The sequence below is a fragment of the Aedes albopictus genome, chromosome 1 (genome assembly GCF_035046485.1).
Source record: "Aedes albopictus strain Foshan chromosome 1, AalbF5, whole genome shotgun sequence".
Lineage (NCBI taxonomy): Eukaryota > Metazoa > Arthropoda > Insecta > Diptera > Culicidae > Aedes > Aedes albopictus.
In genome coordinates, this window is record NC_085136.1 from 206,293,692 (window position 1) to 206,317,228 (window position 23,537).

General features: G+C 42.5%; 2 protein-coding genes across 3 annotated transcripts; one reads left to right on the forward strand and one right to left on the reverse strand.

Moving 5' to 3' along the window:
- LOC109415553 (transcription initiation factor TFIID subunit 1) lies at positions 1-14,684 on the forward strand. Of its 2 annotated transcripts, XM_019689435.3 has the most exons (8): positions 1-560; positions 758-3,605; positions 3,680-4,238; positions 10,069-11,513; positions 11,577-11,675; positions 11,732-11,918; positions 13,371-13,784; positions 14,006-14,684. In XM_019689435.3, exons 1-8 carry the CDS (start codon positions 391-393, stop codon positions 14,599-14,601), a joined length of 6,318 nt encoding a protein of 2,105 aa, XP_019544980.3. In that variant the 5' UTR covers positions 1-390; the 3' UTR covers positions 14,602-14,684. The 2 variants fall into 2 exon arrangements, with proteins under 2 accessions (XP_019544980.3, XP_019544981.3); XM_019689436.3 differs by lacking the exon at positions 13,371-13,784.
- Positions 14,685-15,231: 547 nt separating this feature from the next.
- On the reverse strand, positions 15,232-16,182 carry LOC109430284 (probable peptidyl-tRNA hydrolase 2). Its single transcript, XM_019706338.3, has 3 exons — positions 16,026-16,182; positions 15,797-15,950; positions 15,232-15,734 (listed from the first exon to the last, which is right to left on the reverse strand). The coding sequence occupies exons 2-3, from the start codon at positions 15,947-15,949 to the stop codon at positions 15,363-15,365; spliced, it is 525 nt and encodes a 174-aa protein (XP_019561883.1). The 5' UTR covers position 15,950; positions 16,026-16,182; the 3' UTR covers positions 15,232-15,362.
- Between the last annotated feature and the right edge of the window lie 7,355 nt (positions 16,183-23,537).

Here is a 23,537-nt window from a genome sequence, read left to right on the forward strand (position 1 = left end):
AATAATCGAGCTCACCTGCGCGTCTTGTCGGTTCTCGAATTATTTGCACTAAAATACTGCAAAAAACACTAATTTAGACTTTATTTATTGTCAAAAATGTGCTTGATTATGTTAGGAATCTGTTAAAACTAAAACTTGACAGTGTAACTCAAAAATGGATGAGAAACTTGCAATTCTTTGAAGCCGTTTTGCTTCATCACAGCTTTTGCGGCTTGGTGCTTCGTGTTGTCATTCAGCGGACGAAACCGTGCACACACAACGAAGGCTAATCGAGCGAGCTGTGTTTGTTTTGCTTCGCTGCTAGGCTGCCGGCTAGCTAGGATAAGAAAGGTTTATCAGTTTGTTGTTTGTGGAACGCTTGGAATTAACAGTACCTACTAACTGTGCACGATGGATAACGACAGTGATAATGATAATGACCACGATCAGGATAACGATAATGATCACGAAGGCGAGCTGAACTTGGCCGGTTTTCTGTTCGGCAATGTCGACGAGCACGGCCGGTTGGAGAACGACTTCCTGGACGAGGAAGCCAAGCAGCATCTTTCATCGCTGTCACGGTGAGTACCTATTAGGGGGTGTTTTCTGATCAAGGTTTCGATGAATATGTATTTCAAGATACTAATACCAGTAATTTTGCATAGAATTTTCTAAAAGAATAAGAGATAGGTATACAAATCACACCATTAAAATTCAATCAGATTCAATAGTACAATTTTGTAAGAATGTCTTCATCATTTAAATTATATTTTTGCAGGATGGGCTTATCGTCATTCTTGGCTGATGTGCTAACCGATGGAACCGAGAAAGCGCCCGTCGAGCATAGCGATAGTGATGATTCTTTATCCAGCGACGACCATCGGTACGACGATAACGATGACGATAATGCCAATTACAAAATCAAAGCGGAAGATGCCGTGGACTTTTCGGACTTCAACGAGTTGGCGGAGGACTTACCGGTTGCATTGGAACCTTCAGATAAAAGGAAAGATTCGGGTGGAGATGACGATTATGACGACATTGAAGCGGCCATTCCGGTAAGTAAGGTGGACCTAAAAGGATCCAACTCCGATGCTGGCCGCGATGGAGATGACGAGAAGGAAGATGGAGATGATGCGGTGGATGATAAGCAGTTGATGCCACCTCCCAGTGCCCCAATCAGCGGAGCAGAGGGAAAGACAGATGACGATGGAAGTGCTACGGAAAAACCAAGAACGGAACGAAAGTTAGATACACCTCTTGCGGCGATGTTGCCCTCAAAATACGTAGATGTAGATGTACGTGAATTGTTTCCAGATTTTCGCCCGGATAAGGTGCTTCGATTCTCAAGGCTTTTTGGGCCGGGTAAAATTTCCAGTCTACCGCAGATTTGGAGAAGTGTCCGCCGTCGGCGCAAGAAGAAGCTTCAGAAGCTAAAAATGAAAGATGGTTCAGATTCTACATCTGATTCGGATGAACCACGTCGTAGGCATGGGTTTAGTTGTGTTTATGCTCCCGTTCCATCGCGAGACCAATGGGCGTCCGACGACGAGGACAAATTGTTGAGCTTAACTCGAGAGGAAGAAAAAGAGGAAAAACCGGACACCGATACGGGTGGTGATTCCAAGCCCAAAGTGGCAGATTGGCGTTTCGGCCCTGCTCAAGTATGGTACGACATGTTGGACGTTCCGGAAACTGGCGAGGATTTTAACTATGGCTTCAAGACCACCGATAGAAAGGAAGAAGTAGACATCAAAGGCGAACCCATCCCGGATGACGCTTTCTTGATGGTATCCCAACTGCACTGGGAAGATGACGTTGTTTGGGACGGAAACGACATAAAGCATAAAGTGCTGCAAAAACTAAATTCAAAGATTAACGCTGCCGGTTGGCTCCCGTCAAGTGGATCCCGAACGGCTGGAGCATTTAGCCAGCCTGGAAAAAGTATTCCAGCTTCACCAGCTGTTTCTGGCTCGAAGCATGGGTCCGGTCAGGGAAAAATGAGTAAAGCACAAATGATCATAAACGCTGCACAAAACAAACAGCAGGAAGAGAATGACGACACCTGGTACAGTATCTTTCCGGTTGAAAACGAAGAGCTGGTTTACAGCAAATGGGAAGAGGAGGTGATTTGGGATGCGGAAGCTGTTTGTAAAGTTCCGAAGCCAAAAGTTCTTACTTTGGATCCTAACGATGAGAACATTATTCTTGGTATTCCCGATGATATCGATCCTTCAAAGATCATAAGAAACACGGGACCGACTCCCAAAGTTAAAATCCCTCACCCACATGTCAAGAAGTCGAAGATTCTTCTAGGAAAGGCTGGTGTCATAAACGTACTGGCTGAGGACACACCTCCACCGCCTCCAAAAAGTCCCGATCGTGATCCTTACAACATCTCCAATGATGTATTCTACATGGCTAAATCATCGGAAGCCACTCTCAAACTCAAGGTTGGTGGCGGGAATCTGCTGCAACATTCAACGCCGGTCGTCGAATTGCGCGCTCCGTTTATCCCGACGCACATGGGTCCGATGAAGCTGCGAATGTTCCATCGGCCGCCGATGAAAAAATACTCTCACGGAGCACTGGCATCGATCAACCCGCAACCGGTGCTTCCTCTGCTAAAGCACATAAAAAAGAAGGCCAAACAGCGAGAGCTGGAACGGATCGCTTCCGGCGGCGGCGATGTTTTCTTCATGCGAACTCCAGACGATCTGTCCGGTCGTGACGGTGAACTTGTCCTCGTCGAATTTTGCGAAGAGCATCCACCGCTGATGAATCAAGTTGGAATGGCTACCAAAATCAAAAACTACTACAAACGTAAGGCAGCTAAGGATGCCGGACCTCCGGAATTCAAATACGGTGAACTTCATTTCGCCCACACTTCCCCTTTCTTGGGAATCCTACATCCGGGTCATTGCATGCAGGTAGTTGAAAACAATATGTATCGAGCTCCAATTTACCAGCACCACGTTTTGGAAACAGATTTCCTCGTCATACGAACGCGCAGCAACTACTTCATCCGAGAGGTGGACGCGCTGTTTACAGCCGGCCAAGAATGCCCACTGTACGAAGTTCCAGGTCCAAATTCTAAACGGGCCAATAATTTTGTTCGCGACTTCCTACAAGTTTTCATCTACCGGCTGTTTTGGAAGAGCAAGGACAATCCCCGCAAGATCCGTATGGACGACATCAAGAAGGCATTCCCGGCTCACTCCGAGAGTAGTATCCGCAAGCGGTTGAAGCAGTGCGCAGACTTTAAACGTACCGGCATGGACTCCAACTTTTGGGTGATCAAACCAGAATTCCGACTCCCATCGGAAGAAGAAATCCGTGCGATGGTCTCCCCCGAGCAGTGCTGCGCCTATTTCAGTATGATTGCAGCTGAGCAGCGTTTGAAGGACGCCGGATACGGAGAGAAGTTTATATTTGCCCAGCAGGAGGATGACGACGAGGAAATGCAACTGAAGATGGACGACGAAGTAAAGGTAGCCCCGTGGAATACGACCCGAGCGTACATTCAGGCCATGCGAGGCAAGTGCATCCTGCAGTTGAACGGTCCGGCTGATCCGACCGGTTGTGGCGAAGGGTTTTCCTACGTGAGGATGCCCAACAAGCCGACGGTAAGTTTTGAATATTGGAATGCTCACTTGTCAATCTAATATAACACTATCACTCTTACATTTGTTTCAAACAGCAACAAAACAAAGAAGAAATTGAAAGCCAACCGAAGCGTACGGTCACTGGAACAGATGCCGATTTACGACGCCTTTCGCTCAACAACGCTAAAGCTCTTCTAAGAAAATTTCAAGTCCCGGAAGAGGAAATCAAAAAGCTCTCCCGATGGGAAGTCATCGACGTTGTGCGGACTCTGTCGACCGAGAAAGCCAAAGCTGGCGAAGAGGGCATGGATAAATTCTCCCGTGGTAATCGGTTCTCGATTGCCGAACACCAGGAACGCTACAAGGAAGAGTGCCAACGTATCTTCGATCTGCAAAACAGGGTGCTCGCTTCGTCCGAAGTGCTATCTACGGACGAGGGTGAATCAACGGCTTCCGAAGAATCGGACCTGGAAGAACTGGGCAAGAATTTGGAAAATATGCTGGCCAACAAGAAGACGTCCACGCAGCTGTCGCTGGAACGAGAGGAACAGGAACGCCAGGAACTGCTAAGGAAGATCATGGAAGAGCAAGGCAGTTCGAGTAGGGGTAAAAAGAAGGATGACGATTTGAAGGATTTGCAGCAAGTTCCTACCAGTGAGTATAATAATTTCATATATACAGTAAGGACCCGATTTTGTCAGTCCCATTTTGCGACAAACTTTTTTCTCTCGTCATCTTACGGTCAAACTATAACCAATTAATTTATGTTTATCATCAAACTACAGCTCTTGTGCAGAACATAGAGGGATAAAAAGCTTGAAAAAATGTTCAGATTTTTGAGGAGAGCAAAAAATGTGCTCTGAAAAGGGGCTGACAAAATCGGGTCACTAATGTATTTTGAATTTCAAATCAAAACCAGTTCATTCCACATTAGGATCTATCAATTGCCATTAACAATAAAACAAACGGGCAATGTCAGTGAAACCTAAATTTATTAAAATATCGTGACATCACCTATGGCCCATAGACATAGGGCCCATATAGCCGAGGCGGTAAACGCACGGGTATTCAGCATGACCATGCTGAGGGTGACGGGTTCGATTCCCGGTCGGTCCAGGATCTTTTCGTAAAGGAAATTTCCTTGACTTCCTTGGGCATAGAGTATCTTCGTGCCTGCCACACGATATACACATGCAAAATGGTCATTGGCAGAGGAAGCTCTCAGTTAATAACTGTGGAAGTGCTCATAGAACATTAAGCTGAGAAGCAGGCTTTGTCCCAGTGAGGACGTTACGCCAAGAAGAGGAGAGAGGACATCACCTAATTCTAATCCCTTCTTTTTGGATCCTAATTCTGTTCACACCATGCAGTGGAGTGACGTGACGCATCTCGACTCGAATATCGAGTTGAGAAATATCGACTCGAATGAGGTGACTTCCCATTTGATTTGCACGGCGAGTCACCTAATTTGAACTTACATGCGTCATGTCACTCCACTCGTAGAATGAGCACAAGAATAGTTGATGCTATATTTGCGTGGATGGCATGGGATCAGCTTTGAGCATCTCTGCTGATATGCGATCGACTCCAGAATTAATGTTTATTTCATGTTCGGATGGCTGCTCCAATCTTCTCACTACTGGCTTTAATCGCCTATCACTCCCATATTTGCTGGGTTTCCTATTTGATGCATCGCACCCTAACGGATCATGCCGAGATGTTGATTGATGCTCGGACACCGTAAACCTAAAATAGATATTGTGCCTATGAACTTCAGGCATTACGTATGTTTAAAATAGATGTTCGAAGTGCTCAAAGCAACGTTTAAGGTGGTCAGTCGGATCGGTGTCCAGTACCGTCATTCACTGGTATCCTCTGATTCACCCTTGCTTAACTCAGGTGTCGTTAGATATCGTAAAAAAATAAACCAATAAGGTCAAATGTACGTAATTTCTTTCGTTCATGGGACTTTTTGGCGCTGTATCGGTCTTCGGGTTTCTTCAAAAACAAATAATTTGTATAATCTGTATGTTATATGTTAATCAGTGACTAAATGTGAAATTTGTAGTTTGCCCTGAGGATGAACGAATAAACATTCGAAACGTCGGCTTTTAACTTTTTTTTTTCTTTATTATAGAGATTTTTAGCCGGTGGCTAGTTCATCTCTGTACCGATATTTGCATTCATAATTACACAAATAAAATTATCTACGAGCTAAGAAACAGTACATATTATATATGTTGATACGGGTTGGCATCTTTCAAAAAGTGGATGGGGGCTTCGAGGGTTGATGCGTCGTTTCCGAGGGTGTCTCTAATACTGCCGCTGATATTGTATTGGTTTCTAAGCAGTTCGTATTGTGGGCAGACGCATAAAAAATGCTCAACCGACAAGGGGATCCGACAAATTGCACAGGAATTTCGAAATGTTGAGCTGCCCATATTGTGCGAGACCTTGGTGTGACCAGTGCGTAATCTGGATATTACTCTCTGGTCTCGTAGTGACTTTAAATCATTCCATGTACCAATGGACTGCTTGATCTTTCTGATAAAGAGCTGATCGTTTCTGTTCCAGTTGAGCTGCCATTTGGTATTGATAGCTTTATCAATCCACTTTTTAACGTCGGGCAATGGGGTTCTATTGGTGTGAAGAGGTCCGGAGTGTCCCGCACCCGCTAGGCGGTCGGCAATGTTGTTACCAGCAATGTTGCAGTGGCCGGGGATCCATATGAAGACCGTGCTGGGAAGTGAGCACTGGATAATAGCTTGAATCCATGCATGTTTGGGGGCTTGCGACTGTATGGCTGCAAGGACACTCGCAGAATCTGACAGTATGAGAAGAGGTTTACTGGATGGTGTGGCAGTTGCGATGAGAATAGCGGCCGCCTCCGCGGAGAAAACCGAACATTGATTTGGCAGTCTTAGACTAATATCGGATTCGCTGTCATGGATACCGATTCCGGTACCAGAACGAGAAAGGGATCCGTCAGTGTATCTGTGCTGATAGTCGCGGTATTTGGTGTTGAGGAGCTCAAGTACAGTCTGGTGATGCCTGGCTGAGCTTTCTCCCGCTCTGAAATTGTCCTTGATCGAGTTGTCAATTTTGAGGTTTGGGGTTTGCCAACTCCTGTCTCCATACCAGTGCGCGTTAGCCACTAGGGGGAGCTCCAAGTTGGCGGCACTATGGAAGACTCTTTTCCCCTCGTCGAGCAGAAAGAGTCTGCGATTTCTAGTAGGTTTTTCGGCATAAGCGGCGGCTCTATTACTAATCGCTGCAGTAACACGATATTCGAAGGGGGCAACTCCAGCTTCGACGCAGGCTGACCAGGCTGGCGTAGATGGCAGCAAACCAGAGATGATCCGAATCAGTGTCTTAATTTGTCAAATTACAGTCATCCCAACCGAAGCCCAGAGGCTCTTGCGTTGTAGATTTGTTTTGGTTTTGATTATCGCCTCGACAACCCCTGCGCCACTCTCTGAAGTTCAAGCGATGAAAAATTCATTACCTCGCTGTCTGCTGAATTTTTACCACGGACTGATATTCAAAGTCAGCATATTCATCTTCAATTGATATTTTTTGGTTAAGCACGATTTAAAAGCAAAAAGTGCTGCTGGTGCATACCATTCACTTAAAGCAAGCATAATTACTAGAATAAGGGCAACATATCGACATTTGCGTGCCTTAAATAGCCTAAAATCACAAATAGTCATTTTCAAATTTAAAAAAAAAATCATATTCATATTCACCGAGCTCGGACTGAAGATCAGAACAGAACTTCAGCTACAGTTGATTACACTACGAGGCGTTGCTCTCATTGTCTTGCCTTCTCTTTGTCATGTTCATTCTCTGTGTCATGTTGGTGGGAGACTGCATTCCTTTATTTGTTTGCGTTTTCGCACTGATTGAACATCATTGGGCTGAATTTTTTAGGCACTGATCCGAATTGAGTTGTTGTAAACTGGAGCAAGTGTTTGTATAAGTGCGTTCGATGACAAGCAGGTGATCTCTAGGCCATACGGCTTTTAACCTAACCGGTTGTTTTTAAAGAAACCCGAAGACCGATACAGCGCCAAAAAGTCCCATAAATTATCAAGGCGGTCGGAAATCAATCAATTTCTTTCGTTCGTTAGCCACGCCACGGATTCAACGCTTTGCATCAGCGTTTGACGTTTAACTTACTTTTTACAGCCGAATACCGTTAATGAGCTTCGTGTTTGGCTTATCTGGCTCTTGTTCGCTATATCGCGGCGTTTGCTTCTCTGAGCTCCTCATCTTTCGCCAAGTTGTATTAGTGATCCACTCTTTTCGTTGAGTTTATAGTTCGGGCAGTTAAGGTGAAACGGGACGCCGTGTTATTTTTCCTATCTTGCCTCTCTTTCTAACAAATTGCCTCGCGATTTTGAAGATGGTAATCTCGAGACCTATCGCACTGAAGATGCTGAAAACCAATCAGCATATGAACTGCAAGTGAGCATACACAATGATAGGTTTTTGATGCAAAATATGAAGTAGAATCTGAGATTACCATCTTAGTAGCAACAGAGCAATGGCGGACATTTTCTCGACCGTCCCGTTCGCCCTTAATTCTCGTTGATTTCAATAAAAGCATTCTTGGGGGCCGTCCACTTCAACGCTGCCACCTGCCGGAACATCCGCTGCTCACGTTCATCTAGTCTTCTAGTCGGCGTATGTTGAATCGTAAGCCGATTTTGCGAGTGATGCGTAGTCGGATCTCCCCGATTAGAAGGTTAAGTCAGACGCGATGTCAGCGTTGTGTTTGTTCCGGTCATCAAAGAGGCTCCATCACTCCATTTTCGGCTGATGCAGATGAGGTCAATTTGGGTTTCAGTATGACCATCACGAGAGACCTACGTAACTGTATGGACTGGTGGATGGGGATAGAGCGAGCCTTCAAACACCATTGCTGTTATGAAGCTCTGCAAACAGCTCACCGTTTTCGATCATTTCTCCAAGACCGTGGTGTTCCATCTCGGGCAGAGGAAAACAACAACGGAAGATCAAATTTTGCTATTCTATATAGCTGGATTTGTTATTGGTTTGTTGGGAATAAGAGGTAAAAGAGCAAAAATAATAACTGACTTTGTACCGAAAAATATTCAATAATAACTAATTTTGTCATAAGAACAAATCAAGGACAATATATTTTGAAATGTAGAATAACTGAAATAGTTATTATCGAGTTATTGAGAACAAAGTAAGTACAAAATAAACTATTTTTAAAAAGATCATAATGCTTGTAAATTTTGTTTTTACCCGGGCAGAAGATAATAACAAAACAAGATCAAATTTTGCCCTTAAAATTGAATAGCTGAATGGCAAAATTTGTTATTGGTTTGTTGGGAATAAGAGCTAACAGAACAACAATAATAACTGACTTTGCACCAGAAAATAACTCAATAATAGCTAAATTTATCATTATAAGAACAAACCAAGGACAACTTATTTTTAACAGTAGAATAATTGAATCAGTTATTATTGAGTTATTGAGAACAAAGTGAGTACAAAATTGTTCATCATAATTGTACATTTTGTTCTTAGGATTGGAAAAAAATATATTTTAAGTTTAAAAATGTTTTATCTTTTGTTTGATCTTATCATAACAAAGTTAGTTTTTATTGAGTTATTTTTGGTACAAAGTAAGTTATTATTTTTGTTCTTTTAGTTCTTATTTCCAACAAACCAATAGCAAAATTTGCCATTAAGCTTTTAATAGAAAAATTCAATCTTCTCATGTTATTCTCTCTGACAAAATAAAAAAGTGCCAAATAACTCATCAAAAACAAAAAAGTTATTATTGTAAAATATGCCATTTTGATGTTATTTTACTTAGGATGCTCAGAAGAACTTATTCTGTTATGATTGCATATTTTGTTATTATACAGTGATTTATTCTTATTTAATAATACCTAAGAAATAATTTAGCAAAGATAGCATTTTTTGTTCTTAGCGAGTTATTCATTGTCATTCAAAAATAACATAAGAATGATAAAATAAGATATGACGGCAAAACTTTTTATTATTTTGTCCTTTGTTTGTTCTTTGGGTTCTTTGCCTCTATCCGGGATGACACGCTCATAGTCCGTGTTTGTCAGGGAAGATCTTCGCGTTGATGTCGCCTATGCAGATTCTGATGGTGCCCTTTTGGAATTTTATCCACGAAATTGAATCCATTCAATTCACTGTAGAAGCTCTCCTTGTCCTATAGCTCGTTTGAAATTAATATTACCTAGATGTTATGGTTCTACCTATAACATTCCTCAAACATGCCTGTAGTATGGATTGTTGATTGACGATATCACTCATTTCCATTTAGATTGTAAATACTTATGTACGGAAAATCGCACAAAAAATGGTGAAACTGAAATATGCTATGGCATTTTTTCCATTAATTTTCTTGATATTTCCCATCAACACTGACCGTACATAATTCTAATGTACTTATTTCACATATTTCAAATTACAGCAAAAATCCTGAAGATTACTCGAACCTTCAAAAACTCCGAAGGTCGCGAGTATACACGTGTAGAAATTGTCCGCCGAGCGCCAGTCATTGATGCCTATACGAAGATTCGCACCACCAAGGATGAAGCATTCATCAGACAATTTGCCACTCTAGACGAAGCCCAGAAGGAGGAAATGAAACGTGAAAAGCGTCGCATTCAGGAACAGTTGCGGCGAATCAAGCGCAACCAGCAGAAGATTGGTATGATGCAACAACAGCACCAGCAACATTCAGTTGGAACTCCCATCAGTTTAGGTGATCGAGAAACTCTGGGCAGCTCAAAATCCAGCACGCATACTTCGACGCCCAAGGAAAGTCACGCTAAGGAGCATAGTCCTTCGTCGCGCAAGAAGGTGAAACTAAAGCCAGATCTCAAACTGAAGTGTGGAGCGTGTGGACAAGTGGGACACATGCGGACGAATAAGGCCTGTCCGCTCTATACGGGCACAATCCCGACGCCTTCGTTGAACGTGGCAATGACTGAAGAGCAGGAAGAGGAGATTGAAAAAGAACTGAACGCAGACGATGAAGATCTAGTGAATGTTGATGGCACTAAAGTTAAGCTGAGTGGTAAGTTGCTTAAGCGGCACGAAGATGTGAAGAGAAGGACTTTGCTGCTGAAGGTACCGAAAGAAGCCGTCAGTAAAAAACGACGCCGCGTTGGAGGCGATTCCAACTGTGACTATCTGAAGCGACATAACAAAACTGCAAATCGCAGAAGAACTGACCCTAGCGTACTGTTATCTTCACTACTGGAGCAGATATTGAACGAATTGCGTGACATGCCGGATGTGGCACCATTTATGTTCCCCGTCAATGCCAAACAGGTGGTAGACTACCACAAAATTGTTCAACGGCCAATGGACCTGCAAACTATTCGTGAACACATTCGGCAGAAGAAATATCAAACTCGGGATGAGTTTATTGCTGACATCAACCAAATTGTCGAAAACTCTTCGCTTTATAATGGAGCGAAGAGTTCCCTAACGATAGCAGCTCAACGAATGCTCCAAAAGTGCAAAGATCGAATGCAGGAGAAAGAAGAACGGTTGACCCGACTGGAGAAGAGTATCAATCCGCTGCTGGATGACGACGACCAGGTAGCGTTGTCGTATATGCTCGGTGAGTACGTGAATGGTCCGTTGAAGGCAATGCCGGAGAGCTGGCCCTTCCTGAAACCTGTCAACAAACGCCTGGTGAAGGATTATTATACCATCATTCGGAAACCGATGGATTTGGAGAAGATTTCGAAGAAGGTGGCTTCGCATAAGTACCACTCCAGGGTAGATTTTTTGCAAGATATACAGCTGATTGCGGACAATTGCGAAACCTACAACGGAGCGGAAGCAAACTTTACCAGGCAAGCACGCCACATGGTGGAGGTTGTCAAGCAGGCGCTGGAGTCGGTAAGTGGTTGGCTGGCTACATTATCGTAGTTTTATTATTAACGAGCGTAAATGTCTTTCCAGATGGATAACATGGCTCAACTGGAAAAGAACATTGCCTTGGTTCAGGAACGCGCACGCAATGAGGACATCGACTGGGAGGATGACGAACGAGACGGCAAGGTAAGTGGAATGCACCAAAAACGGGTCACATTACATTTATCAACTATCGATTCTAGTACTTCCAAGGATCGCGTGACACCTCGCCGGATCGGGACTACGGCGACGAAGACATCAGCAACTTGGATCGACCGTCGTCGGCTGCGTCGATGGCGTCCAGCCGGCCGGGTCCCAGCGGGCTGATGAGGCCGAACATGGATGGCAAGAAGGCGCGTGGAAGACCGCGTAAGATGCAACATGAAGAAGGTAAGTGCAGGTTTCGGGAATGGCATGGCTCTGTTGCGTGCACATTAGCTTTTTCTGTTGGATGTAGCATTTACTTATGAAATGCATGAATTTTGCATCACACCGCGTAGACGTTCGCCAAGTCATTTTCATCATAACAGGTATCATGTCGGTATAAACGATCCTCCAAATCTCATTCCAATGAATATCTGAGTAGTTCTATTTTAATAAGTCGTATGCTCGCTGTGATTCCTATACGTAGATTCGACCTATTCAAGTCGAACGCCAGATTAACTTCAAAGCTTTTTGTAGTATATAGGAATGCCAACATAATGCTGAGCATAAAAGCATAAAAGTGTGAAAATATTACCTAGACAGAAAAAAACCAAAAGTAAAAAAATATGAATGCTGGGAATTAAACAAAAACTGCATGCAATCAATTGATTCAGTGTTTAGTACCAGTGTTGGTAAAACGTAAAACCCCATATCTCCTTCTTGCTCTTTCCGGAGAATAGCATACATGAGTTCATTTTTCATGTTGGCGAAGAGTGCCTACGAGCAGCAGAGAAAGCATATTGTTTTAGTTTCGAGACTGTTTACCTATCCACAGTGTTGTCTCTCATTGATTGTTAGAAGTGGACTTCTTAGGACTAAAGGAGATGTAGTGTTGCGAAGAAGAGCGTGGGGTAAGGTGAGCATTGGTTTCAGGTTGGCTTTCGGCTCCGCAGAATCGTTACCTGTTCTGTGGCGAAGTTGGTTAACGCACCCTGTCTAGCGAATTTGGGAGACATGGTTCATATCCCACCAAAACTACGTGGATTTTTTTTTCGCAATTTTCCATCTCAATTTGGCAATTTTTCAACACATTTGTGCCTATGAACTTCAGGCTTTACGTATGTCTAACATTCTATTTTCGGTTCGTTATACGAACAACATCCACATTCGAGAGAAATCATCACTGAATCACGCCTAAAGCACCAGATTTAGGATCAGAAGAATTTCGTCTTTGGAAAAGTTCATTAGCTCATCAATGGTTATCCAATAACGTATTCAATGATTCTGGATTTATCCAGATAAGATTTACATTTTTGGCTTCATCGTTAGTACAAGTGATCCATTGCTCACAGTTCCAGTATCGAAAGTTTACAAAAATTATCAGGAGTAGGTGTATTCATATGTGCCAAAATACCACTGGAATATAATAGAGTTTAGAATATCAATCATGAGCGATATCAGCGATGATATTCATATATAAGGGGTAAAGAAAATAAAATAAAACGTTTGCCACCAAATGCCTCTAACTGCTGCTTTTAACTAATCCTCGGAACATGCGTCCGCTTGAGCTGAAACTAACCCCGGGTTTAAATGTTTTTGTGTGTGTGAGTGCCGCCTTTCATCTGCGCGGTCTTCGCGCTGACAACCCAAAACCAATTCTATCCTCACCACACTATTTCGTCGTGTATGCTATCTTAGAATTCCCGGGCATGATGATGTCACAGATGATGAACAGAATGCTGCTCAAGCGCTCCCGTGGCCGCCCCCGTAAGGACCGCGACGAATTTGGCGTCGGCAGCACCCCCACCGGTATGGCCATCCAGAGCGGTAGTCATATGCGAGGCAATCAAGGCGGCTTTGGAAGTAGTGGACCCGCACGGGAGCTCGGTGGGTACGATGGTATTCCGTCGAGTTCATCCACACCACTGTTGGCCACCGATCCGTCTGCCTCTGCCTTTGAAATGAACTGGATGGCAAATGCGGGCTCCTCGGAGATGGATAGGACCAAGCTAATGAGTACTAACAATTCGTACGGGCATGACAGTACAGTTGCTACTACCAGAGGTGGAAGATACTTTGGGGATTCGGGGCTTTTTGGGCGACATAAGCAAGGTAAGTCACCGTACGTCGCCAGCATAGAGGTTCAATAGTAGATGTAGATTACATAGATTTGAAAGTCAATATTTCGGTAGATGTTGCATGAATTTAATCATAGATTCGTAATTTCTATATTAATGCACATTTCACGCACTTTGATGTTATGCTAGGATTTTTTATAGAATGCAGCGTATTCTAGAGTCTAGGTTCTTATTATTATAACTAATTTTCTACAGGTGGTCAATATTCGACCGACGATGAGGAGTTCGAAGAAGTCACCATGAGCGATAATGAGGGAGTTTCAGTGACACTTGACCAATCGAATGCTCCATCAAATTCCTCTATTTTACCTCCTCAAGAAGGGGACAGTCAACAGGCAGCAGAAGCCATGGTACAGTTGAGTGGTACGCAGTCATTCTACCAAACGGCCGAAGAATCAATGGAAATCGATCCTAACTATGATCCAAGCGATTTTCTCGGAATGTCCAATCGACAGATGGGCACAGACACTGGCGGGCAGTCTGGAACAATCGATGCCAATCAATTTGCATATCAGCAGGGCAGTGCATTCGATCCTAACTTCCAACAGTTCCAGCAGCAACCGTCACAGTTTGAAGATCAACAAATTATGGGTAATGTTGGAGAACTTCAACAACAGGAACAAGCGCAACAGCAACAGCAGCCGCCGGCGGTTTTGCCACCATTACAATCATTGCATAAGGATCTGGCCATCTCGGACAGCGATGATGAGCAGAACAATTTGCAAATGGATATATTTAACAATGCGAATGAGAATGATGATAATGACGACGGAGGAGGACTTTGGTTCTAAACATTTTCAATTCTACATAATCGACTTAGTTTAAGATACATATGAAAAGAAAATATAGATATGTTACATTATGAAGTATACAAGTGTATTTTTGCTCTTATCCCCCTTTGTTTATCAGGCTTAGATGGTTCTATGCTCTGGTCAAAAACGGAGTAGCAACTACGAATTGTGCGGTCATCTATGCTCATGCTCATCTTGGACATACATGGTTCTACCTCCCATACCTTTCTCGACAAGGTTTCAGAAGGAGCTGCTGGCTTTTGAATCCCCTTTTAGCTCAAGGATCATTTCCCCATTGCTGGTGCGCTTGATTTTCTCCGGATTTGTCTGAATGGTGAACAGAACTACGAGTCGTCGCTTGCTTCACTTTCATTAAGTTTCATTGGGGTATGGGTTGGGCATTTGACTTCTTTGTGCATAGAGCAACATCGTACCTGCTACAAACTCCCGAAATGTGGGTTCTTCCTTTGGAAGGGAAGTAAAGCGTGGGTCCCGAGATGAACTAGCCTAGGGCTAAAAATCTCGTTAATACAGATAAAAAAAAATGCAACATTCTGCTACTCGATGGTGACAGGAAATTTAAAACGTTTGCCGTTTGGGAAATGTTGTTTCGGAAAAATATACACACTATTATGCTTTCTCGCCCTTTATTCATCAGATTCAATCCAAGTGATTACACTTGTTTCAATATTAAGATCAATTTGCATAAACTTCAATTACCTTTGTTTTGGCGAGAGCTGATGTAAGTACCTCACCGAGGCCTACAAAAGTTTCAAATGTCCGGTAATCGTATCGATCACCTGATTGGGTGCCGGACCGATGGCCAATACCGTTTTGCTGTTGGGTTCAATCTGAGTCCTACCGGCGTCCCGAATCAAACAGCAGTTCAGATTGTTCGCCTTGGCCGTCCGGTAGACTTCCATCATTTGCTGTTCGCTTTCGACCTTGACGGCAATTTTGGCCTGGCCGGTGTGCTGCCACTTTCGTAAAACGGATGGCGTCTTCTTTAGGGCACCCTCGAAAGCACCCACTGCGGCGTGACCGCACTGGGCCGCAATCTTTCCTTTGCCCATCTTTAGATCATTCCGAACCACCAGGACCATTTTGTACTCGCCGCCAAAGTCGGAGAAAACCTAAATTATTTCTATGTTAAATACCTACTATTTGAGAGGACAAATTGCAACAGGAAACTCACATTTTCTTCTTCCTTTTTGGGTGCCGTAGTATTCGATTCGGTACCATTGCGCATTTCCTTATTTCCGCCGGCACTTCTGCTGCCAAACTTGAGTCCCACGATGAAGGACGCCAACACGGCCACAGCACTAACGACATGAGTTGTATCGAACATCCTGAAACAATCGATATATTCTTAGAAGTTTAGCAATGAAACAATGAAAATGTAGTTTGTTTTTGTATTTACTTACTTGAGAATTTGCTTAACCTGAATTTGGTCCTCAAAATTTGATAGTCCGGCCGGCACCGCTGTAGCTCGCAGTCGCAGACCACAACGCTGTCGCAAACCTTGTTAGCATAAAATTTTATGCTGCGGCGCGAACATAGATGAGATGGATTCTGCAGTTCAAATGTCATTGAAACGTTTCAATTAAGGTTGTGAATCATCAAAGTATCTTAATATTGTGCCTTGCACGGACAGAATAGAAAATGCTAAAATCACAGAGAACAGACATCCAGGCTAGAACAAATTTCATTCGGAAAGTTGTGTAAGGATTTGAATCTTTACTTGAGTAAGGTTGCAAACCAATACACGATGATCACACTAACGCCACCAAACACCATATTGCCACAGTCAGTGGTGAATTGAAACATTTCAAGTGGTGAATTAAATTAGTATGGGAAATTAACCGATTGCAGCGCCACGCTATTGCCACTTGTGTTGCCGATTTCAAATGGCCGTTAAATTTCTTACACAGTTTCGGAACTGGACTTGGATGTCTGTTCTCTGTGCTAAAATGCATAAAATCTTTACTAAAACCATATTCGATCTGCCCACCCTTTGGAATGCATATTTTTATGGTTACCGTCTTACCCCTCTGGTTCGACACGTTTTAATACGACACTTTTTAATTCGTACCCCGCTTATACGACACATGTCGAATTAAAAAGTGTTCAAATGTTACAGCGATGTACACTGTAAATGCAAAACAGTTTGATATTGCGCTTATACTCTCACCCGCAGCAACTCCTCTTGCAGCCGCAAATTTCGGAAGTTCTGAATTGGTGCTATTCAACACCCAAACCGCCTGGAGACCAACCGGAATGAACTGAGGATGGCAACAATCGTAGACAGAACGAGCTTTTCATTCGTGCCACAGCAATATTTGATGAAATTATGTTTCATAACAAATCCGGAAATCAAAACAAAAACAAAAATAGAGTTGCCAAATTTCAATGAGCATGGTGGTGTAGGGTGACCAGTTTGTCGAATTAAAAGTATACCCCGGTTATACGACAACAGTCGGTGTCGTATTAGCGGGGTAATACGGTATTCATTCAATGCATACATTGGTGTTTTGCATTGGAATGCATATGTCGGCATTATCCACTGGAATGCATATATTGATAAATATTATTTCTTAAAATGCATGAATTGCTTTTGTTTGCATACGTTTAGTAATTCAAAAAAAGAAAAAAAACATAAGTTTGGTTAAATAAAAAACCAATAACGAACACTCTTTATTTCTTTTGATTTGTCATACATTTACTTACAATATTAATTAATAATCGATGATCCACACACATGGTATCCGTAACAATCGGCAATTTCCTCCACCGCCACATTTCTCCAACGAATTTGAAAGTAGCATCAGATTTCCTAACCGCAACGAAATCCAATCTGTGAATTGCTACATTTATAGGTTTTGGTAGATGCAGAAAATATAGATGGACTTACCGATATGAAATGAGCAATTGTAGTCCACGAAAACTTGTAAGTAAACGCACTTTTGGCAAAACCGCGATCGGGGAAAACTATTTCTCAGCAATGCAATGGTGGCAGCTGATGCCAAGGCTGGTGGTTGACCAATTAAAATTTTGTTAAGTCCTAAGTATAACACGAACGACGATATATTCACGTAAACTATAATAAATACTATAGATAGTAGAGTAAACATAGATCCGCGGACATCGCTGACTAAAATGTTTCAAGCGTGTAAGTAGTAATTTTCAAAAGTGCGACGATTGAATATGACGTCATGCGTTCCATTGATGTTGTCCTAATCGTGACGTCATGCTCGTTTGGATACAGATTTTGACAGTTCGTTTGGATACAACGGATTCATCTTAGCGGATCTATGTTTACTCTACTATCTATAATAAATACCAGAAATGCCAAGGAGTGCATAAAACAAATGATGTAGTGCATACTTTTTATGCATTGGAAAGGTTAAAACGGTTAAATGAGATTTTTTTATTATACAATAAGCTAATAAGCATACTCAGTTTTCTCCGTGTGCAAGATAAATCCGCGAAACGCGTTTGTCTTCTTCTTTTCCATCAAGTTGCCAAAATATGCCCGCACCACTATGAGCGACCTGATGGTCAGAAATTCTGCATGCGGCGCTCATATCAAATCCACATGAGGCTGCGGCGATATGGCCACGAGGAGATGCACGCGATACAGACGCAATGTGGAAATGGAAAAATTGAAGCCGCATCCTCCTGCAGCATCACTTAACAACATCCCGATTATTAAATACGAAGCCGACGAGGTGATGCGTATGCGTATAGTGAAGCAATGCCGTGATAAATATTATTACGATTTCTGACCACTTGAGATGCCATTGTGCTAACTTTTGTTTTGATATGAACGGCCTGAAGGCTGCTGCAATGCTGCTGGGTGGGTGACAGTATCTGTTCGATTTTGACATTGCGTCTGTATCGCGGGAATCTCCTAGCGGCCATATCGCCGCCGCCTAATGTGGATTTATTATAAGCGCCGCAATATTGTGCCTTGCAAGATAAATCCGCGAAACGCGTTTGTCTTCTTCTTTTCCAACAAGTTGCCAAAATATGCCCGCACCACTATGAGCGACCTGATGGTCAGAAATTCTGCATGCGGCGCTCATATCAAATCCACATGAGGCTGCGGCGATATGGCCACGAGGAGATGCACGCGATACAGACGCAATGTGGAAATGGAAAAATTGAAGCCGCATCCTCCTGCAGCATCACTTAACAACATCCCGATTATTAAATACAAAGCCGACGAGGTGATGCGTATGCGTATAGCACAGAGAACAGACATCCAGGCTAGAACAAATTTCATTCAGAAAGTTGTGTAAGGATTTGCATCTTCACTTGAGTAAGGTTGCAAACCAATACACGATGACATCACTAACGCCGCCAAACACCATATTGCCACAGTCAGTGGTGAATTGAAACATTTCAAGTGGTGAATTCAATTAGTATGGGAAATTAACCGATTGCAGCGCCACGCTATTGCCACTTGTGTTGCTGATTTCAAATGACCGTTAAATTCCTTACACAGTTTCGGAACCGGACTTGGATGTCTGTTCTCTGTGCGTATAGTGAAGCAATGCCGTGATAAATATTATTACGATTTCTGACCACTTGAGATGCCATTGTGCTAACTTTTGTTTTGATATGAACGGCCTGAAGGCTGCTGTAATGCTGCTGGGTGGGTGACAGTATCTGTTCGATTTTGACATTGCGTCTGTATCGCGGGAATCTCCTAGCGGCCATATCGCCGCCGCCTAATGTGGATTTATTATAAGCGCCGCAATACCAAGGTAAGAGATTCCCGCTAATATTCACGGATTAGTGAGAAAAGGAAAAAAAGCAAAAAATAGTTATTGCAGACTACATCCCAAATTGGACTATCACACTTTTTATGGTACGCCTAAAAAGTGTGATAAAAGTGCACATTTGCCTCGGATCGTTTCGACGTCTTCGGGGCACTTATTCCTCCATTTACAAGGAATAAGTGCACCGAAGACCTCAATTCGATCCGACGTATCCCTGCGCTGTAATCACACTTTGAAGGTGCGTGCACACTATTGTGTCAGTCCAATTTGGGGTGCAGTCAGCAATATGAAGTTTGCGCTGATTTGTATGGGCGCATCCCTATTTAGCAAACTTTCTTAAGAAATTAAGCACTCCCATCGTAGAAGCAATTATTTAATTGCATCTCACTGAATTAAAAGTGACCTCCATGCAATAAAACAGGAAATATCGCCATTTGAAAATCAATAACATTTTTTTTAATTCAGGCCAAACATTTCAATAGGTCCTATCTGCATTTGAGAGGCTCTCTGTGTTCACTTTCTCTTTCAATTATTGCAATGTAATGGTACACTTTTCAACTACTTTTGCAGTACAAATCAAAAGACGATTGTTTTGACCATCGTTCAATGCAAGGAGACAATCATAATACAAATAAACAGCTGAGATATTAACGAAAGAGAGGGAAACCAAAGAGAGGCTCTCTTCTGCAGATTGGACCTTTAGACATGTTTGGCCTGAATTGGTTCTAAACATACTTTTTCAGCATTTAGAAACATCCAAACTAAGAAAACTTCAACAACTTTGCTGAAATAATGACATTTTAGCACAGAGAACAGACATCCAAGTCCAGTTCCGAAACTGTGTAAGAAATTTAACGGCCATTTGAAATCGGCAACACAAGTGGCAATAGCGTGGCGCTGCAATCGGTTAATTTCCCATACTAATTTAATTCACCACTTGAAATGTTTCAATTCACCACTAACTGTGGCAATATGGTGTTTGGTGGCGTTAGTGTGATCATCGTGTATTGGTTTGCAACCTTACTCAAGTAAAGATTCAAATCCTTACACAACTTTCCGAATGAAATTTGTTCTAGCCTGGATGTCTGTTCTCTGTGATTTTAGTGTAAAAACACCAACTTTTCATAACTAACGCAGATGTGTTGGTGAGTCTCATTTTTGACTTTTGCGGGAATCTCTTACCTTGGTATTTAGATACTTTGGTGAATCATTTGCGCTTGTTCGTGTCAGATGCGTGTATTTTTGTATTATTGTGTACACTGAAAAATATTTAAACCCAAAGAATAAGTTCTAAAAACTCAAATTTGGCTAAACAGCTTATAGTTTTTACTTAGTATTGGGTTGTTTTCTCCCTCACCCCATACGAATGTTGTCAAAAACGAAGAGAGAAGCACCGACATATCCGTGCGGCTCCGTGGAAGAAGCCAAATTTGGGTTATCTTAAACCCAAATTTGCGTCAAATAATGCCTCCGCTGGGTGAAAATAACTTACCACTGGGTGAAAATTTTTGCAGCGATTACACTCAGAAACAATACAAATCGTGATCAGTTTAAATTTTATTATTTTTTGTCATATGTCCAATATATACTTTACTCAGTTTAAAATGTATACTAGCTTCACATAATAAACTAAACTTCGACAGATTTTCACGAGATAATTTTGATCAGTGTTTAAGTTGTTGTGGCCGCCCAGTTCAAATTGTAACGGATCGGGTTTTGAAAAATCATAAGTCTCAGGATGTGGCCAACGCAGGGGCCAGCGTTTGCATATCGATGGCTAACCGCAGGTAAGTAATGTAAAAGTGCTCAAAATGATTCAGTTACCGTATTACCCCGCTAATACGACATCGACTGTTGTCGTATAACCGGGGTAAACTTTTAATTCGACAAACTGGTCACCCTACACCACCATGCTCATTGAAATTTGGCAACTCTATTTTTGTTTTTGTTTTGATTTCCGGATTTGTTATGAATCATAATTTCATCAAATATTGCGGTGGCGCGAATGAAAAGCTCGTTCTTTCTACGATTGTTGCCATCCTCAGTTCATTCCGGTTGGTCTCCAGGCGATTTGGGTGTTGAATAGCACTAACTCAGAACTTTCGAAATTTGTGGCTGCAAGAGGAGCTGCTGCGGGTGCGAGTATAAGTGCAATATCAAACTATTTTGCATTTACAGTGTACATCGTTGTGACATTTGAACACTTTTTAATTCGACATGTGTCGTATAAGCGGGGTACGAATTAAAAAGTGTCGTATTAAAACGTGTCGACCCAGAGGGGTAAGACGGTATTGGAAATTTTGCGTTTCTTGTAGTTCGCCTAAGTTGGCAGCTGAAAATGATGGGACCCGGATGCTAATTATCGTCGTTAGTAGGACCCAACCCAGCCAGAAAAGACCAGCAAAAGGCAGCAATCGGAACTGCAGCAGCCTGGCGGAAAAATGGAAGAAGCTAGAGCGTTCAGAGCACGGTTGAAAAGCAACCCACCCGGAGGGTGCAACCGTGACGCCTGGCCTGACGCAGATGTGTGTGCATTTGTGCCGCACGGCCTCGGAAGTGGAAGGTAATGAGCCGCCAATAAGGGGAGACTAACAGTCCGCAGAATTTCCGACTAACCGTATTATGGCGGGGAAGTTCTCACCAAACCAGCCATCATCGTTCGTGTCCGAGCGAATGGACTGGGCGATTCCGCGTTGCAGCTTCAAGGAGATCCCTTCCTGGTGAGAGACGATTCTGCCAGTCATCTGAATCTAGAAGCGCCGGGATATTGTGTCTGGATGAACCTGGTCTGGTCTGACTCTGGGAGGATCCCCTACGAAGCGGATCATTAGCTCATCAACCGAAGGTTCTCTCGACGCTGTCATCCTCCGGACGGAAACCCCTGCCCCTGGATCCCATCATCTAATTCCCGAAGTGATTGTCAATGCGGTGTCCCACAGCTATTGCAGCCGAAAACGTTGAAGGATTTTTAATTTTATACAATTAATAAAAAAAGATCCTATTTAGAGTTGTTTACTATTTTTTGTTGTTTTTTTTTTAATTTCAACAATATTAAAAAAACAACCACTTCTACGCAGAATAACACTAAACCTGGATTAAACAGAGCTAAATATAGTTGACTTATACTAGCATACGTTTAAGTTAATGTTATACCACAGAGAACAGACGTCCAAGTCAAGTTCCGAAACTGTGTAAGGAATATAACGGCCATTTGAAATCGGCAACACAAGTGGCGCTGCAATCGGTTAATTTCCCATACTAATTTAATTCACCACTTGAAATGTTTCAATTCACCACTGACTGTGGCAATACAGTGTTTGGTGGCGTTAGTGTTGTCATCGTGTATTGGTTTGCAACCTTACTCAAGTAAAGATTCAAATCCTTACACAACTTTCCGAATGAAATTTGTTCTAACCTGCATGTCTGTTCTCTGTGGTTATACTAGGTCAGTTTATTCTGCATTTAAACTAGGTCTAGGGTCAACCAGGCGAAATTGAATTAGAATGGGATTTATACTAAATAGTATAATTTTTTTTCTGAGTGTAAATGAGATTTACCTAGTGACCACTATCGCTGTTTGACGCAAATTTGAGTAATTCCACGGAGGTGCGGGATTGCGTCAAAAGAACTTAAATTTGGGTTGATTTGTACCCGGATAAAAACTAACCATAGGGTGTATGGTGAAAACCATTCCTGCACCATACAGTGTACCAGCTACAATAAAGTGTATTGTAATGAAATGGTTCGCTATACTATACATTTACATTGGATTTTTATGTAACAATATATTATACTGTTTTTCTTACGTTTGAACCATTCACTTTTCCGAAACATTATTTTTCCGTGAATTTTTAATTATTTCTGGTGTTCGATTTGAATAGATCGTATGTTTGCTGTGATTCCTATGCAGATTCGACCTATTCAAATCGAACACCAGATTTATTCAGTTTAAGATTTTATCCGTGCTTTGTTTTGTTGATGTTTGTGACTTTTTTGATGCAAAGGAAAGGAAAGAAAAAAAAAGTGAATAAGTTGAAACATCAATTTAACCTTTTGGAATCGATTTTTTTCGCCGCTGTTGACGCAACGTCGCTGGTGTCGAACACATTTGTTATGCTCGGTTTCATCGCCGGGGTCATATATGACCCCGCC

Coding starts and splice junctions, on each gene's coding strand:
- LOC109430284 (XM_019706338.3), bottom strand. CDS start 15,949: ATGTTCGATACAACTCATGTCGTTAGTGCTGTGGCCGTGTTGGCGTCC. Junction 15,735..15,796: donor CCAAAAAGGAAGAAGAAAAT/GTGAGTTTCCTG, acceptor GAAATAATTTAG/GTTTTCTCCGACTTTGGCGG.
- LOC109415553 (XM_019689435.3), top strand. CDS start 391: ATGGATAACGACAGTGATAATGATAATGACCACGATCAGGATAACGAT. Junction 11,514..11,576: donor TCAAGCAGGCGCTGGAGTCG/GTAAGTGGTTGG, acceptor ATGTCTTTCCAG/ATGGATAACATGGCTCAACT. Junction 11,676..11,731: donor ATGACGAACGAGACGGCAAG/GTAAGTGGAATG, acceptor TATCGATTCTAG/TACTTCCAAGGATCGCGTGA.